This window comes from Chaetodon auriga, chromosome 15, assembly GCF_051107435.1.
Source record: "Chaetodon auriga isolate fChaAug3 chromosome 15, fChaAug3.hap1, whole genome shotgun sequence".
Classification (NCBI taxonomy): domain Eukaryota; kingdom Metazoa; phylum Chordata; class Actinopteri; order Chaetodontiformes; family Chaetodontidae; genus Chaetodon; species Chaetodon auriga.
In genome coordinates, this window is record NC_135088.1 from 16,980,535 (window position 1) to 16,999,885 (window position 19,351).

The following is a 19,351-nucleotide window of genomic DNA, read 5'->3' on the forward strand; positions in this document are numbered from 1 at the left end:
GTGGGGTGGAGCTCGATCCATCAGCGATAAATTCAGATTTGTTTATGGAGATATATCACTGTCTGTCACTATAAAAGTTGACTGCGAACCAGGGGAGGATGTGTCCTACGATGCCAAGAGAGGAATTACTGCGGCAGATGAGAAGGGAATGCTAAGTTGTCAAAAGCTGCACTCAAGGCAAAAAGGATGATGCCATGGCCTTATCTGGCATCAGGAGAGAGGGGGCAACTTTTAGAGTGCACACATGCTGACAGTGACTCAGAAAGATTTTGAGATAAGATTTTCTGGGACAATGAAGGCTGTAACAAAATAGAAAAAAAGCAATTCAAAGTCACTCACAAGTACATTATGGCACAAAATGAAAGACAGAATGCCTTACAAAACGTTTTAGGATTTACAGAAAGTACGCATGCATTTTGAGGGTAAGACGATGTGGAGAGTTTTATTAGTTGTGATATTGTATCGGTTAAATGCAGCCAATAAAATCCACCATGACATCAGTGTGTGGTTTGTTTTTTATTCACTGTTTGTAAAAATCCCATCCCTACATTTTAGAGATTAATGAAAAATAATCTGCTTTAAATAATTATTGATGTCTGATAAAGAAATATTCCCCTTCTCCCTCATTGCAAAATCCAGAATCTATGAACATCCCCATACTCCTCATCTAACTACTGGACCAAAGGTGCCTTTGACTGCACTGAAAAGTTCATTCTCATTATGAGTGTGTAAGGTGAGTGCAGAGAAACTTTTCCCCTTCAGCAGATGAATGTGAAAACAGCCTCCCAGTGCCAAACTCAGTCACAGTGAATATTAAACTTCCAAGTGAAGCAACAATAAAAAAGTCACATTTTGGAGTGGTAGAAGCGGCTTTGAGTAAAACCTGGCCGGCAGGTGTTGTTGTCTCAGCGTAATTTGATTTTGAATTAAATCTGAGACTTTTTTTTTAAAACCTAACAACTTGACAGTAAATGCACTGGCTGTTATTTTACTTGGGATTGTTTTCGGATCGGCTTGAGGGATCTTGCGCCGGCTCAATGAGATTCGCATGAAAACATCAGCAGACAAATTGTCAAGTCAAGTTTGTTGAAGAAAACTTTGAGCAACAGTGCAGAGACAATCTGTCCTAACTAGAAAGGCTAAACTACAAGAGCGCCACTCCACTCTCCAGGGGAGCTTCTCAGCAACTGGAGCTAGATCTTGGTTCCAGGATTAAGCAGTCTCCAAAGAGACCCAAAGACTGTGTCTGAATATATGATTGAGAGCAGGTATGGACAAAGATATATATCAGTATCAGCATGCAAACATCCTTTCTGTATTTACTTCAATGCCATCAGGAACCTCCAGGAGACGCCTTCGCATCATCATGTCAGTGGCACGACGTGAAGTGGTAACATAAAGGAAGTAGATGAAGCATCAGGGTGAACAAGATGAAAATTAATTGGTCACTGTGGGAGCTAAAGGCCAGGAGACCACTGGCCTTTAGCTCACCCTCAGGGCAGTGGAGCCATAGAGCGGGACCAGCGGTCTCAGGTGGGGTGCACATTAACCACCACGCTGTTCCGATGGAGCAATTAGCCAAAATGTCATGAGTCAGAAATTAGCCTTTGAAGGCAGTGTTACACATAAACATATTGAAAAAGCTGCTCACTGCATGTTGGGAAAGTTTCATGAAGTTATGCAGTATTGGGATTTAAAAGAAAAAATAGGAAAGAGAGTGGATGTTTCCCTTTCTTCTTTCCTTAAAGCAGCACTAATGAATATATGCAGAGTAAGACATCACAGCAGCTCACATAGCATTCTGTGTGCTTCATGTAAACTCGGGTTGTTATGTGCAGTTTTAAAAGGCTGAACAAAATACAGTGTAATGAATGTAGTTCGGTTTCTTGCCTGAGCCTCGCACCATGAAACATAACAACCTGCTTTGCAATTCATAATGTTGGTCATGTTTCAAAATATACAATGGAGCTTTACAGGCTATTTAATCACACTGACTTCGAAACCTACGAAAATGTATGATTCTGACATTTCTTACGTCTAAAACTGGCTCCACAGTCGGATGGTGGCACTTAGAAAAATCCTCTATGTAAATATGTTTGTAATTTTGCATGCTGTTGTATCTTGAGTCAATATGAGTACTGTCTGAATTGTGTGAGGCTGATTTTGTTCATGTGAAATGCAGCCTGTCATTACTCATATCATTTCAGTTTCACTCGTTAAACAGAGTGGTTTCTTGCACCCTGTCTTTCGTTGGGCTCCAAACCACCAAAAACCATCTTAAATATTAACGTCTTTCACTTTTAGGCAGTTGAATACTTACAAATGATGAAGTAAATGAAATAAAGACACTAGTTCCTGCTTGCTTTCTCACATTAACACACTATCATTCAGATACTGACACTAAAATTGTGTCCTTTTAATAGTTCTAAACCAAACAACTGAACTGATTGAATTAATATGGTCCCCTGTGCTTTATTGTCATTATTACTTGGAGTGCTTTCCGCAGATAAAGGATGGCCATCGCAAATATTTTCCTGTCTTTTGTATCAATGTTCAAAGAAGTGAAAAGCAGTTTGAGGCCAAATTGTTCCCTTGAGTGCTGAAAAAAAAATATCTCAGCAGTAAATAACAGTCACAGGAAACTGCTTTTTCATCCAGCCAAAACCACAACACCCCGTGAAGTGACCACACCATTACAGGTCCAGTACATTAACTTTAGATGAAGGAACTGTAACTCTGTGAATGCAGGTGTAGCCTCATAATTGGGCTCTGTGGGCTTGGCTGTGTACTTCCGTTCTTCCATTAAATTCACATGTACTACAAGCTGTGTAAATGAGGAGGAGCCTGATCAAGATGTGGTGTTGGGAGTGTGCGGGGGAGTGAGTCTGGTCAGGGCAGCCAAATTGTGTCCAAGGGAGTAGAGAATTGGCTACACAATACCAGTTCTTCTGTCCCCACAGCACTGCTTCAGACCCAAACAGTTGGATTTAAAGCTTAAATGGTGGATTGCACATGATGCCTCCTGTCTGCTCAGTATCTGCAGAGAATCCTGATCCTGTCTGTCTCAAGATACAAACATCGACAGGGTGTCCCACACTGTGCATTGCACCTATTGCACCTTCACATGAAGTTATTATATTGGAATATAACATATTATTCTTAGCAATGGTTCTCCAGTGAACACTACCTTCCTCCCCACCAAGTGAGACCGTGCAGCACAAGGCAAGCCAACAATCTTCAAATTCAGTCCTCTTCAAATTCAAATCTGCGAGTGTTATGCATTCTTGTCTTTCCAAACGTTTGGTAGCTGGTGTTTAATTCCTGGGATTAAATTAGTTTTTGTTGTGCAGAGCTGTCATGTGGTCCACAGATAACACAATGGCTTTATTAGAAACCATCTACTGTATTAGCAGTATGTCCTGATTTGGACAAACGGCAGTATGTAATATGCAAACAAAAGCTCACGATGCCAAAAATATCCAAATGGTGTTTGTATTCAGTAAATATCTGCCCCAAAACGCAAACGCAAAATCATAATTATGCCATTTCATCACCAAATTCAAATATTCATAGTTTTATGAAAATGGTGAATCAAAAAAGTGACACAATTTCTGAATTAAGAAGCTCCATAAGCACCTGCAGAGGTAGCTCGCTGGCCAGTCACACTCACAGACCTTGCAGCCAACACAGCAGACTTCAGCAACAATGGCAGAGGAAAGCCAGTCTAACAACTGAATGATATTTTGCTGCTATTCTGGCATTACAGTAAATTTTAACCTTTCTTTTTTTTTTTTTTAATTATGCAGCTGTTGCCAAGAGGGAAATGTTCACAGTATGACCAAACCAGCATGGGCATGAATATGAACAAAAAGACCATCAATCAACACGTTTTATGAAAAGGATGACACGACGCTTCCAAAGCAGTACAAATACCAGGAAGACTCGCTCCATCTCACGTTACATTTGCAGTGGTCTAATGCAACAGAACACCAGTGAATCGGATTCTTTCCAATCATCAGATAGGCCTTACCCATCTCCCAGGTAAATGTTCCAAAATTGTAAAAATTCACATTCATATTTTTTTTTTTTTCAGAGCATACGGGGATACTGCACAGTCGCAGTGCTTTGCTATCACCCATGTTATTGTTTACTTCTGCTTTCAAAAATTGACTGTCTCTTCTGGCTTGTCAGTCATGGAATGAAGTTGAATCTGAAACTTGTTCAAGCCATGATCAAAACATTTTTTTCTTTTTTAATCAGGCACTGTACAGTAATTGCCAAAGCATAACAAGCAATATATAGATCCAAACACACTCATCACTCAGGTGGTTGTGATCTACATGTTGGACCAATCACAGCAGCGGTCTTACTTGACAGTACCTGATGAAGACCTCTGTTGGATAGAAACAGTGCTCCATTGAATTTGCTGTGCAGTTGATTTTTTGTCCCACTTTTGCCATAAGCTGTCTTTGAGAAATTGATTCAGTGGATCAATAAAGTCAGTACAACCCATTCAAATAGTCTCTGAAACACCTGCGTGAGCCCTTTAAAAAATAAAAAATGATGCTCATGCTGGCTTAAAACCACATGTATTTAGTGTCTTTCCCAAGCAGCTAACACAGATTTATAGACTCCCAGGAGGATTTGAATAAAGGAAGATAACTGTCTAGGCACAGGTGGAAATGTGTATATTTTACCTGCAGTAACTACACTATTATTTCATTCCTTTTAGTTATGTGTCTAGTAATTTATCACCAAAAAAGCAAAATGACATGCTATGAACTAGCTTGAACGTATAAGAAGGACTTAAAGTGTGTAGATGCAAACAGACTCATAGGCGCCGAGAGGACAGATCTGGTTCATTTTCACATACACATTTTATTTTGCATCATAGGATTGAAAAACGGCCCTACTGTATGTGGCTGTGTATTCCTGAGGGCAAACCAATCTGGCAGGTAAAGATTCTTCAAAGGGAGAGCCATTACCAGAACAATGATCAGAACAAAACCATTTAAACAAGTGTAAAGACATGGCATCGTAAATCTCATTGGCAGAAAATGCTAAATGGCTGCATTTTAAATCTGGAAAGGTTCGTTCGAAAGAATTTGGCAGTAGTTCTAGTCCATACATAAGTTGTAAGGTGATGGTGTCAATCCAAGACCATTCAACAGTGTAATACATTAGAACAAACCTAGCGTAATTTCTTTGATGTTTCACATCATATATAATCATTAGTCTCTGCATCTTATTTGTCTTCAGGTGACTTCAGGACAGTTTGACCTGTAGCTTCCACCAATATTTACCTTTACTAACATACTTTAAATATTGCATTCAATATTCAATATGTCACTGTATGCGATTGGAAAAGAATTACCAAAGCAAATATATAGATATTTTTTATTTCATACTCTTTCTGGGAATGGCAGTGAAGTGTCACGTACCATGTCTTTGCTTTGGATATCACTATTGATGTGTTGCTTTGTTACCATTAAAAGGTTCTGGTAACCTCTCATTGAGAACCATTGTTAGTATAATGCATAATAGGAATTCCCAGCAATTGTATGAAACACAGTTTGTTATATTGGCATATAAATTCCAAGTAATGAACTGTGTTTTTTTTTCCATGTAACTCTCAATATATGAATATTTCTCAAAACAATTACAGCACAGCCAAGTATATATCTTCTGTTCAGGTTCTGTTTAACATAGACGTCCCTCTTTGCCATCATTGATTCTCCTCCTCAGCTCAGCTGACAATGGGTTTGTGCTTATTTTTACCAAAACGCTCTGTGCAAAGTACAACAATACAGTAGCTTCATCAAAATAAGCTAACAGTTTGAGCATTAATGAAAAATGATTCACAGTAATAAATCACAAAAGAGACAACATTGGGTTTGGCTTGCATAGCAAAGCAAAAAAAAGAGAAAAACATTAAAAAATATATTTACAAATTATGCAAGTCCTTTTTCATTTTAATTAGTCATTTTGTTGGGATGTTTCTTCTTCTTCTCCATGGTGTGAATCTTTGTACAGCATGTGACAGAAAATAGAAGCGGACATATAACATACTGTTTACTCTTTTGAAGAGGGGGATGAAAATAACACTGTGAGACTGGTGTGTCTGTGTCTGTACATGACATTTACAGCTCTGCATTTTATCTCGCACTCTGCTTCTTTGTCTTCATTCTGTCTCCTCTCCGTCTTCCAAACATCATTCTGTGTCACTCGCAGAGAGAAAATCTCATAGCGCTTACAAACAAGGTGTCCTGGGACAGGCAGCAACTGCAGGGAATGATGCTGCACAAAGACTCTGTAAGAGAGGTCGGCACACACACCAAAAACAACAATGTGAAATCTGGGTGACATTGAGTTCTTTGCTCTCTGCATTTCCATTTCCATTTCACAATATCAGGATGTATCTCAGTTTGGATGCAAGACAGAAATTAAAGGGGTCTACAACTTGCATTCTTATTGAAAATGGTGGAAAATACAACAGTTTAACACAATATACAGAAGAGATTCCACTCCAAGTTTGCTGGTTTTGGTGCAAATTAAGCTTTATTCTGCATCTTATTTATGTTTATAATTTAAAATGATTAAATTACATGCCTTCAGTGTAAATCACAATCTAACTATAAACTGGATAAATAAATGTAAAGGCACTTTCAGTGAAACCTGCATATTATTCCTCTTGGCACACGGGTAGCACTTGCTTGTGTTGGATTACATGTATTATGTGCAATGTGCTCACAGATACATCCTCCTGAGGACTGACACTTACAGTGTTCCCTTTTCTCTGTGCTGTTTGTGGGAGGGTGCCCGTTGTGGGAGGGATCTGTGCCAGGTCTCTTGTGGGATCCCCTGCCCAGGGTGGCCCTGTTGGATGCCGTTGTGCCGCTCCAGGAAGCCATATGCTGCCGCTCCAGCGTCGACACGGTCACCATGCACTCCTCAGAGGGGTCTGAGGCTGCAGCTGCCCACGAGCTGTGCATGCGGGAGCCCACACTGTGCAGGGACTTCATGACCGGTGTGTGGGCTGTTGAGTGGATGGTAGATGAGGGTATTTGGCAAAAGATGCTAATGAGGCATCGCAGTAGAGGCGCTCCTCGTTGAATATTCTCTAATAAACAAGTTCTGGGCTGAGAGTATAAAAGACTTAACTTACCGTCTGTGTTGGTGTCTCTTCGTCTGGGCAGAGTCCCGACCTTGTCTGTCTGTGGTTTGAGGCCAGTCAGTGGTGCCCTCTTGTGGCCAAGGCTATGCGTGCCCTGTGCACCGTGGTCCACTGTGCCAGAGCTGTCTGAGTGACACTGCTGGGAGCTTTTACCTACAGAGAGCAGCAGAGAAAGTTTGTGGAGATGAAAATGCCTGAGCAGCTATTTAGCTCACATACAGTGGAGACATCTTCAAAATTCCTACTTTGTATACATTCTTAGAGAATAGCATTACTAAATGCAGCAATATGAACAACCAGTTCTATGATGTTCAAAACCTAGAGCAGTGTTTGAATGTTTTATGCTAATATGTATTAACAAACATGCCATTTAAAGCATTAAGCCACAACTGCAATATGGAACCCTCTGTGGAAATACTGCCACCACACTGGCTTTGTTCATGATTTGTTTCACTGGGCTGACGATATTTTCTCCCTCAAATGCATTTCTAATCCAACAACTTACAACATGTGACAGTTAAACACCAGGTGATAAATGTTTGCATTGGTAATTGTTAGTCAATATTTTTAGTCACGCTGACCTGTTTTTTGCCCTGCAACGGGTAATCAAAAGTATTGAAAACACATATCTCAATGCACAAGTCAATCTCTTAACCTATCAAACAATGGAATCTAAAAATGGTACAGTTCTGTCCCTCTGGGAGAAGCCTTCAAGTGTATCTCGAAAGAAATGCTTTCAGACAGAACCCTATTTATAAATGCATCAAATTTTAAATGTTAGACGTGTGACTTTTCAGTACAGCACTACTAAGGTTTTTAAAATATTCTATGTTATGGTTTTGATGTCTATGCAAGAATGGCTTCAAATAACTTTCAACAGACTGTCTGAATATCTCTTTGACAAAGAACACTTGCAAAAAGGATATCCATGATTTAAACTAGAATCTGAATATTTTGAGGCTATCTGTTTTACTTTACACTAATTATGGTTTCTACATTTCCTTTGAGTGCCAATCACTGTCCCTGCTTGCTGCATAAAGATATTCCTGATCTGCTATGTACTATCCTAAAAGACAACCACTACACTAGTATGTGGAGGCTTGTATGCGCGTGATTAAATGGGCTATTGTGTGCCTTGGACTTTGTTCTACGCAGTGTGTCCATGGGTGATAGTTCAGCCAACCAGCAGACCGTGTTTTGCGCCTCAGTAGCCCAAATCCTACTGCCAGACACAACGTTGATATTGGACAATTCTGCAAAACCTTGGATTATGTTAAGAGACTGCATTTTTGAACATTTATTGTCATTTACTCCTGGAATATCTGTGCATGGCAGCTGAAAGGCTTGGTTAGGGAAAGCATTAAGTCATGGTTTATAAAAGCCAACATTGTGGTCAGACACACAGGCATCCATTACCCTGACCTCCACGCATTCACTTTCTGCCTTCTGTGTATTTATGCTACGTAAAGATCACACTTCTTCCTGCGCTGGCACCGAACACTCATGTCATGGGAGTTGAACTGTCAACTGCAAAATCGTCCAACACCAACAAAATTCCTACGGGTGCTGAGCTGAGTGGCTGCAGCCTCTTCAGCTATATGTGGGAGGCAAAAAAAAAAAAGCAATGTGTCTGCACTTTTTTGTGATCTGTCCACTTTTACACATCTGCATGAAAAATTCTGATAAGAACATGTTTCATGTATCATGTATCTTTCACCATATGTTCTGAATGTGTGCTCCAGGTTAGTGATAATGAGAAGACAAACAAATTCATGTCTCAGGGATCAATAATTATGTTCAAATTTGCATATTCTATGATCATGTGAAGATGTTTTTAAACACATGCATGCTGGTATATATTTATTTAAAAGCAATGAATTCAATCAAATGAGTTTTACATTATGCAAGCCCTACCTGAGCCCTCAAGGTTATCCACGCTGTGACCAGGAGTGTATTCAAAGCCACACAAATTCTTCGACACCACAGCATATCGTTCCTCCTCCTCCTCGTCTTCTTCAGAGAGGAGGGTGGCTCCCAAGTCAGAGCCCAGTGTACTGGACATGAAGTCCATTGGAGGGATGGGGGTGTTGGACACACTTGGACTGCTCTTCATGTGCCTAATTCATTGTGGGGAAATACTGTATATTAATGAACAAAATACATGCACAAGAAGCAACGGAGGTCAGATAATGAGCAGGGGAAATACTGCAAAACAAGTTTCGGAATGCAGAATCAGTGCATATTCAGAAAGGATGCAGAGACTATGAATGCCTGCAGTGATTTCTCTGATTACTTTCTCGGCGCTAGTGTGTGTTGTGCTAACACAATGGAGTTGTAATTGGACTGGATAAAGGATATCTGGATGGGCAGGGCTGTCACCAACATGCCTGTTATCTCCCCCACAGCTGTCCTCCATGATGGCTCACATCCCGCCATGGAGGAGATGCATACATAATTACCAACTCTATTTACTGATGTCAGAACACCATGTTAGACTAAACCCAGTCATTACCCTCCAACACGTGTCGCCACTGCCTTGTCAAGTTTTCCAATGCTCCATCAAAGGTGTAATCAATGGAGAGCTGTTTTTATCGCTCACAAGAAATACAGACGGCAGGTTCAGGCTGACACATGTAAATACCAGCATTATAAGACGCTCAAACATTGGCCATTGATATGCAAAAAACAAACTATCGGCAGAATAAAATGAATAAAATTACAGGTATTGCTCCTATTCTGCAAAGCAAATGTATTTGAACAAAATTGTGATGCATACACACAGTCTAAAGCTTGAAATGATCTAAATGTCACACAGATCTTTTTTTTTTTTAAACAAGGAAATACATCAAATTAAAGACGGACAGTGGCCTCAAAAAGTAGTTAACTGCAGCTTCAAAAAGATCCTTACCATGCCTGCTTGGCCACTTCGTACTGGTAAGCTCTGGTCAGCTCATCCAAGTGGGCCTGCAAAATGGATTGCATCTCCTCATGGTGGGCAGAACTGAGAGAGGAAGATGAGGGCTGGCTGAAGGAAGCTGCTGCCGGTGAGGAGGCTCTCCCTCTCAGGGGAGGAGTGGGACCTCTTTCCTCCTCTACCTCCTTGTCCAGATTCTGGTGGCGGTAGGTCTGGATAGACATGGGTGGGGCCCAACTGTTGCTGTCATATCTGGCATGTGGACAAAACGTTTTCTCCATTAATCATCATATTGACTTTGCTGAACTGCTGATTGCATATTTATGATGAAGAGAATCTGAAATATGGAAGGATTTAAGCGCACATAAATATTCTCACCACTTACAATTGGTCAATATCTAAGATAAACATGCCCAAACTGATTTTACCTTTGTCTAAATTGATCAAAATGTTGATAATTTGTTCTTCCATATTATTATTATTATTTTTCCATATTGAGAAAATAGGCAGCGAGTGGTCTAGTTCAAGTCCAAGCTCTCTGAAGGAACACACACACACACACACACACACACACACTGGGCACAGGTGCAGGATATTGTGACCTCTGTGTATGCATGCGTTTCTTCTCTTAATGTGTGTTTCTGTGTTTGGGTGCATCTGTTCCAGGGCTGAGATTGATGAGATATGAATGAATCTTACCCTCCTCCATGGTTTTCCTGGGGGTAACGGTCAAGGTCAACCTCGGTACCAGGGAGAGGGTGCATAGGTGGTGGAGGCAGGGGAATGTTAGCCCAACATGTCCCATTTGATTTAGAGGCCTTTGTTCCACCTTTCACCTTCTTTTTCTTCCCAACCTTTGCACCTGGGGGCAGGTAAAGAGGGAAGGAAGTTTAGTCTTGTCTCCACTATATTAAGAGATCCCTGTACACTATACACGTTACAGACATTATTCCATACTGAATTCACACACACACATTCACAAACACACAAAGCCTTGGAAGGTACCTTCTATCTGTCTCTGCTATCTGAACTTTTTCAAATCTTGTGTGCTGACAGCACATTAGGATTTTTTCTAAATGCTGACATTTCCTAAAGAGGCATCAAAACCTGCGGCAAACCACTTTCGGTTGCTTTCACACAGCTTCCATACTTGCTCTACTTATCTCTGGTAAGCCTGACATTTAGCTCTAGCACACAGCCTATTGTGCAAGACTACGAAAGTAGAGACAGAGACGCCTCCATGACTTTACTTAATGTATATATGCTGCATAAATAACTCAAAACACTGAGGGATTTTCCGCCATCACTAATCAAGTTAACCCAAAGAAATGCGTCATGATTGTGTGACATTTCTGGGCTAGAAAAGCTCTCAGGGTAGAATTGTGATGAAGACAGAAGAGTAATTAAGAACATTATCCTAAGGCTCCATTCTTAGTAAATATGTAAATAATTTCCCTCCTTTTCGTTTAGTTCTTTCCCTGGTTGAGTTTGCCAACTCCCTTGTAGTATTGTTTATCAGGAAAAAAGCAACTACCTGTCATTTTATGGCAAAATGGTGCTTTTACTGGGTTTTCAAGCACTGCCACAGTCCAAAAACACCAAAGAAACATACACATGCGTGCAATCATCACACACACATACACACACGCAAAAAAAACCCCCAAAACAAAACAGAATTGAGCTCTATTTTCATCATGGCTCGTACCACTGCCAGGGCGTCTGTCAGTTAGCGAGTAGCCCAGGTTTGCTATTTCCTGCTGGGCTTGGAGAGAAGCCTTCCAGCGGGGATCTGGCCTGTCCACAGCCAGCTCATGGAAGCTGTTGGACTGGAGAATCTGAGTGGTGGCGTAGGGGGTGGGCTGACTGCCTCGCGCTGGGCTGCTGTAGCCTGCCTTCCCCATGAAGTCAATACTGCTGTAGATGGCACCATCAGACAGCATGGTGCCTGTCTTCTCCACTGCTGCCGACGGTAAAACATCTGAGACAAAAGAGGAGGGTGACAGACCGAGGAGGGAAAAGGAAAAGGAATCATGGAGAGATAAGTTGACATGAAGTTAACGATCTTTAAGGTCATTAACACTCCCTGCTGCTCTGGCACTCTGTATTAGTTAAATACAGGTCTCAAATGGACTTGATATAAATGAAAGTGATTATCTACAACCTTAATTAGCATGCAACACACTGTGGAAGCCCGGTGGAGTGTTCACAAGAGGGATATTCAAACAGCGCTAACCTTCAGCTCTACTGTCTTGCACACATAAAGCCTGCAGCTCATCGGGGTTCCAATGGGCTGAGGGAACATGCAAACACACAGATACACAATACAAACACACGTACTTATTCATACATATCAGTATCGTACAAACTTGTAAAATGAACAATGGCAGGGCATGAGAAAGAAGGACAGGCGAAAAGTGTAGCAAACACCACAAACTTAAGCCAAATATCAGGCTTGTCAAATCACATTAGTAAAGCATATCCCTCAAAGGCTCTTTTAATTTGTGTGCCTCTGTTTGTTGTGTGTGTGCGCATGCTTATGTGTGATGTCTTGTCACTGTGCTTCCCAAAGGATGAACATCAAAACTGTCTGACCGGGCATTGCTAAAACTGTATTTTCCATCACCCGAGCCTGTTTATGTTCCTTACCTCCTCGGCCAAAGTTGCTGCTGCCCTTTGGACTTCCTAAGCCCCCATTAGCTGGTAGGCTCGTGGACGGCCAGGAGTCAGCCAACCAGGGGAGGCCTGGGTCACCTGCTTTCAACAGCCCTGGACGACTGCGAGGGGTTGTTTGTAGTGAGACATAGAGAGGAGACGGGGTAAGACAGAGAACCGGTGACATAGTTAGATATCTAGCTTACACCGTAACAGTACTGCTCATTTTCTTCCTGCTGCATCAACAACAAATTGATGTGAAAACTCATTCAGCATATTCTCGCCTGCGGAGCAGCCCAGCGCACGGGCGACAATAAACAACAGAGAGACATAAAATGGCAAGTCTATAAATCAGACTTCTGCCTCCCCTTAACTCCACCACCCCTAACTCTCCCCGGAGATACAGGGCAGGCCTAAATACACACTAAATCCACTTTAGAGCCTTAGCACAACAGAAATTTACATTTTAAATTGAGAATCATGGGCAGCCTCTGGCAGATCAGCTACACTGGTGCACTGTCTCCATAGCAACAGAGACAGCAAAAGCCCATTAGGTGGTTTAGTAAAGCTACCGTGTCATTTTGTCTTAGTGAAATACAATGGTCATGAATGCAGGCTTTGACTTCAAGGCAGGAAAGTTGTGGGCAGTAATTCAGGGAGGGGAAAAAAAACAGACGATTTACAACCACTTCGTATCAGCTGCTGTAAAAATGGCAAAACATTCACATGCCTCGTGCATCCTGCTCGCATATGTTTACTTAATGTGTGGCTACACAGTGAATTTTCCACTGTGCCTGAATCGCAGAGTGTCAAGGGAATTGTTCACAGCTGACTTGGTGATGGCTCAAAGGTGTTCAAACAATTACGTCAATAATTTCCATTTTCAAATACACACGCATGCACATACATTTGCATGCATTTGCTCAGAAACACATGCCAGCACCAACACAATGGCACACATGTGAGTATACAGCAGGAAGGAGCATGCTAATGCACACAAAGGGGTTCGGCAAGAAAGTTTATTTTTAGTGCATTATTTGCAACATTTGCTCTAGCTCTGGGCTTGTCTGCTTGTTTAGGTGTGACAAAAGGGAAAGAGGGAAAGAAGAAAAAAGAAGAGAGCCTTTATTCTTTCACTTTCTGCAAAGCAAGTGTGCCCCTTTCTCTTGCTGTTTCATTGCACTTTGATATTCAGCGGATACAAAGGTAGGCTTCACTTTGAGCATTTTGAGCATGCCAGAGATTCTCATGGCCACCGAGTGGAGTCTAAAGGTCCGGCACTTTGTTGTTCGATCCCCGCAACGCGACCCATCGCAGTGCACTGTGCACCGAGCTTTTCAAACAGCACATTCATCACCTCTCCCCTCCTCCCACGACCTCTCACTCTGCCAACAACCCAAGATGAACTGAGCGAGAGCCAGTGAACAAAACAGCGGCCCACCTGCATTAATTGGTAGCACTCACTTCAAAGGAGTGATTAATGATTTCATCAAGTGTACATCAGTGCAAATCATACGCCGATATGAGCAAGCAGCGGGGATATTGGAACATGTATGCAAATTGCATTCATCATGAAAGAACTCTTCATTACAGGTATTACAATGAGCTCTTGTCATCGAGAAGGCAGACGGCGCATTACATTGCGTGGCACTCATGTCAAATGTCAGTGGGAAAGCTCTGCTGTAGGGTTTCTGATTTTTAAAAGTTAATTTGAATTCTCACCTTCCATTTCTGATCAGGCCTCTGTCTCTTTGGAATGTAACTTGCAAAGAAAAGAAAGAGGACAAAGAAAAGTATTCAACTGAAGTGATTTTGTTGAACATGACATTACTGCTGTCAAGAATGTAGGCAGGTAAATTCCTGGGATATTTCCACATATAATATACAAATGTATGGACATACCTGCACGGGTAAAGGTGAAGGACTGAACTGCAATTCAATAGACAGGGAGAGTGTTTAAAAAGGTAGATGAAATGTCATGATTCATCTAATAAAACCAAATGCAGTTGCAGCCACATGAAACAAACAAAACACTTGTGAAATCAGGTGTGGAAATATGGATTGAGTTCTTTCATCCTTGCTCTCATTGTTCATTTATCACCAGTGGTGTGTCAGCACCGATCACACATTAATGAAACTCGGGGCCGTAATGCATCTAACCACGGCATTCCAGCATTTTCTGAATTACGCTGATTGCCCTGAGGGATAAAGTTCAAATGAAGGTGACACATTTGACCCCTTTTGTCCTGCAGCATCTGAATCATGCTCTTTAATTATTTCTCCCAAAATACAAACTGGAGCATGAAAGCTGCCTTAAAAAGAGACAGAAATGAAAAGAAATATTTTATTATTTGTCAAATGTGACACCTCAAACACAACAAATATGCAATTGATGCTCCTTTTAAGTATTTGATATTACTCTAATATCACTGAAGTTAGATCAATAATATCTTACATTTGAAAAGAAATCATTTACTTTTTTTTAGATCTTCACCACTCCTTTAAAGTTGCCTTTTTTTTTTTAATGGAAATGCGGTGTTGTGGAATTAAACTCCTCAATTTGTTTTGAGAGAAAGGATCAGAGAACCAGCACTCAATCATGTAAATCCCTATTGAATTAGGAAATCACAGCACTCTCTCCCCAAGCCACTACAATGAAAGCTGCAATACACATTATGATAATGGAACACAGCTATATGCTTGACTCACAGAGGGATAAGAATATTTCATACGTAAACCTAGACGCGCCTCGTGTTAATGTGCAAACAACACCAGCCATGGTCTGATAATGGAAGGGGATGTTAAATTACTTATCTCGCATGAATGTATTAGAGTGTTGAGGTGCGGTGCTGATGGAACTCAGCACAGTTGATGCACATCACTGCACAGTGAATTAAAGTCAATAGGGCCTATTTCCATCTGTGCTGAATATATTTCCTTTGTTCTGCATTTTAGCCAGCTCAAATGGAGTCGCATCTGTGATGACATCAGTTTTCATTGGAGAGAGAGACCTGGTGTGCTTGGAGATTTTGTGTTGATGCAGAACCATGTAAATTGATTTTTTTTTTCTTTTTTTTACCTGCATAGTTGCTGAGTCCCTTCCTCTTTTTTCTCCTCCAGTATAGCCAGGCACTGAAGCCCATGAGGACAATCCAGCAGGCCCCTCCCAAACCAGCAATGAAGGCTGGCTGCTTTACCACGTCTGAGATGCTATTGTTGCCCTCTGATCCTGTCATTATGTCCCTCAGTTCTGCACCTTGGGGCACCGCACACAAATGTAAGAAGGAGACAAATGAGTGGCTGATTATCAATACATGAGGATTATCAAATGATTACATTTCAATAGTTGTTGTGCATGAAAATCATTTGGAATAAAGCTGAAATACAGCCGAGACATGCCTCAAATGTGAAGTCAAAAATACACAAAATGAATACATACACAATAAGAATGAAAAACAAACAAACAAACAAACAAAAAATGCCAGTGCTATTTGTATAATTGTCTACAGGTATTTGGTTAACTGACCAGGAAACCAATTAAGGGGAGAATAACGACGATAATAATGAAAGCAAACAATCCGTTACGCAGGTCAAATGATACACTTTAAAAAGTAAATCAATACAGCATATATCAAACATCAAGACCACAGGAACAGCCAAAAAATGAGAGGGAGGGGGGGACTGCGGTAAAAAAAAAAAAAACAGCATCAGTGCATCCAATATGTAGGCAGAGTAAATCAATTCAGCAGTGCACTTATCAACTTGAGCTGCAAGACAAGGGATTGACAGAGCAGCTCTGACAGAGTTTGATTTTCTGTTGCAGCTACTGTGCTGTGAAATTAGATTCACAGTCTCCAGCAGGAAACCCCACCACCACCCCCACCACCATCACCATCATTAAGCTTTGGTCCACAGGCCTGTGTTTCCCTTTCCTTGTGTGTTAAGGGTGTTATTATATATCAGTCAAAAGTCACAGATGAAGAGCATCTGGCATTGGCTCTGATATTGATTCTGGGCTTATATACTCTGGGCATCCTTTAGCTATTTGATAAGATGTGATAGTCTGATAAGCTCCTACAAAAACACTGTCTACTTTGTTAGCGCCAGCTGCCCACATATTGAAGAGGATTATTGATATGGCTAACAGTACTTGGCACACTGCTACCAGACACTACACTTAATGAAACACTATTGATTTCTCAGTAGACGTCTGCGTTGTAAAGCGCAATCTTCTTTCTTCAAGTGCAATAAATTGATAAATCATTTTTCCAGACCCCCAATCTGTGATGGAGACCTAGGTCCCCCATTATGAGGTCATTTCATTTGACTCCAGGTTTGGTGTGTGGAAGTGGATTACCTAAAATGATGAGCTGGGGTTTGCTCTTGACCCCCACCCCTGCGCTGGTGCCTGCAGCCACCTCCACACGGTACTGCACTCCAGCCTGCAGCCCCCCGACTACCACTGAACGGATGGTTGCATCCACAGACTTATTGACATGAAAGCGGGTTTCGTTGGCCAAGCACCAGATCTGACAAAGACACGGCAGAGAGAACTCATTGTCAGGTTGCAAAGTACATTACTAAAATATTCAGTCTGGTACAGTGTATCAGGTGCAGAGCTTGATCCTACCTTGTACTCTTGGATGATGCCGTTCTGTTGGTCGGAGGGAGGAGGGTCCCATGACACGCTGATGGACGTGCTGTTATGGCTCCCTACTGTCAACACTGTCACTTGCTGTGGAGGGGCACCGGGTGCTGGAGGGTAAAAAGATTAAAGAAACAAAGGAAATACATTAAAAAAAAGAATAAAATGATCTGGCATATTGTTTTTAGAAAAGTGAATGTCTGCTGTTTTCTTCTTCACGTCAAAGACGGATTTGTCTCACCCGCTACCTCAATTCATATTCATACAGTAAGCCATACAAGGTATTTTCTAAGCCAACGTGGCAGATGGCTAGCAGAGCACTTCATCTCAGTTTCATATCTTAATGGTAGGATTTTTTTCTACGACTGGGAAACACTGTGACCTAAAAAATACACCACTGTTCCATTATATTGAATTTAAGATCCTATTATCTTACTGGCATCATAAATTATACACATCAAGCATTTGAGGTCCAAATTGCGCTCTACTAATTGCACGACTGATAACGATTCCAAGTAGACCAACAAGTTTAGATATGAGTGGAGTTTGCTCTGCCAAGAAAAAAATGGCTGGGCCCAGTAGCTGACATCACTTCCATAATGGATTAGAACCATTAAGGCCACATATAAATCCTTCCAAAGTAGTTGTATTCCATTTTACTTGTCTTGTCTGAATGAAAATGCTCAATGTCCATAACCTTTAATGAAGATTCTGAGGTGATTTGTCAAAATAAATGTGGCACTATGCTTCACAGTGCCAAACTCTTTCCTCTTTCATGGGTAATTCTGAATGTACCAAACTGTCCTGATAACCTGCCTGGACAGATTGGTAATTCAAAGAGGCTGCAGGCAGCAGGAGGCAAACACCATGTCTATGTAACTGAGCAAATCATCATCTCTCACTGAACGGACTACATAACTGCTCTGGGCACATAGTTTCTCATGATTCCCATTAAAACTATCATTATGTTCTGACTGAGTGGATGAAATAACTACTCTGAACCCAATTAAGGAGCTACAAAATAATAATGCTATCTGCAGTGTAATGTAAGCAAGGCACTGAATGCCACAGCAGTGCAGAGAAGCCAAAGCAGGTGGGCCATGACAGTTTTGTCTTGTTTGCCACCTGGCCAGAGAGCAACATGGTTACTGTGACTTAAATTCTCCAGATGGGATTGGTTCAGTAAATGGCTGGAGAGAAATGCAATGAGCATGTGCACAGTGTCTCAGTGAGGCAACAGCAAGCCATGCTTGCATCGGTAGATCTGAGTAATAAAGCAAGGACGTACTGGGAGTGTAACAACGAGTGTCTGTACCAGTCCTGAGACTGACCTCTGCCAGTCCTATGACACCTGGAAAGCTCTCAACATCTGGTTCAGTTAACGCTTAAAGTAAATAATGGCAAGACAATTGTGTTTTTATGTTGGAAAGATGAAACAAACCCTGAATAATTTAATTTGCAATTTAAAGAGAGGCTCTAAACAGATATGGCATGTCGGCAAGCTACTTGACAGCCTGACAGTACAAAGGAATTAAATCTGCCATGTGAGACGCAGTTTATTTCTATTACATTTAACAAATTGACTCAGCCCAGTTTCAGGATATCGATGTTCAACCATTTGGACTGTATTGACTTTCTGAAGTAATTACTGTTAAACCATCTTGCACAGATGTACTATCACAACATAGTGATGATTGAACTGTTCAGAAAGCTAAATGATGTATTTACTGACAGTCCAGCCAAATGTAAAACTCCAGACATGACCCTACACTTCTGATATCTCTATGCTGAGATACCATCTGGTATGGACACAAATCATCTCAACTCTTTGCTTAAAAGACCAGTGTGTAAGATTTAGGGGGATGTAATGGCAGATTATAACAGAAATAAAATAGAATATTCAAAAGTATGTTTTCATTAGTGAAAATAAGAATTGTTGTGTTTTCGTTTCCAGGGCCTCTTCCAC

The 19,351-nt window shown here is 41.2% G+C and overlaps 1 protein-coding gene across 4 annotated transcripts in view; it reads right to left on the reverse strand.

Moving 5' to 3' along the window:
* Positions 1-5,943: 5,943 nt before the first annotated feature.
* LOC143332767 (roundabout homolog 2-like) overlaps positions 5,944-19,351 on the reverse strand; it is a 76,465-nt gene continuing 63,057 nt past the window's right edge. For 2 of the 4 annotated variants that reach the window (XM_076750546.1, XM_076750545.1), the window contains 14 exons: positions 17,371-17,495; positions 17,098-17,269; positions 15,820-15,996; positions 14,643-14,669; positions 14,463-14,502; positions 12,735-12,862; positions 12,322-12,378; positions 11,794-12,066; positions 10,788-10,950; positions 10,083-10,340; positions 9,089-9,291; positions 7,166-7,327; positions 6,782-7,036; positions 5,944-6,310 (listed from right to left, as the gene is read on the reverse strand). In XM_076750546.1, coding sequence (XP_076606661.1) covers positions 6,309-6,310; positions 6,782-7,036; positions 7,166-7,327; positions 9,089-9,291; positions 10,083-10,340; positions 10,788-10,950; positions 11,794-12,066; positions 12,322-12,378; positions 12,735-12,862; positions 14,463-14,502; positions 14,643-14,669; positions 15,820-15,996; positions 17,098-17,269; positions 17,371-17,495 — 2,042 coding nt within the window. In that variant the 3' untranslated portion in view covers positions 5,944-6,308. The remainder of the gene's footprint in view (positions 6,311-6,781; positions 7,037-7,165; positions 7,328-9,088; positions 9,292-10,082; positions 10,341-10,787; positions 10,951-11,793; positions 12,067-12,321; positions 12,379-12,734; positions 12,863-14,462; positions 14,503-14,642; positions 14,670-15,819; positions 15,997-17,097; positions 17,270-17,370; positions 17,496-19,351) is intronic. The other 2 variants (XM_076750548.1, XM_076750547.1) reach the window with 1 other exon arrangement.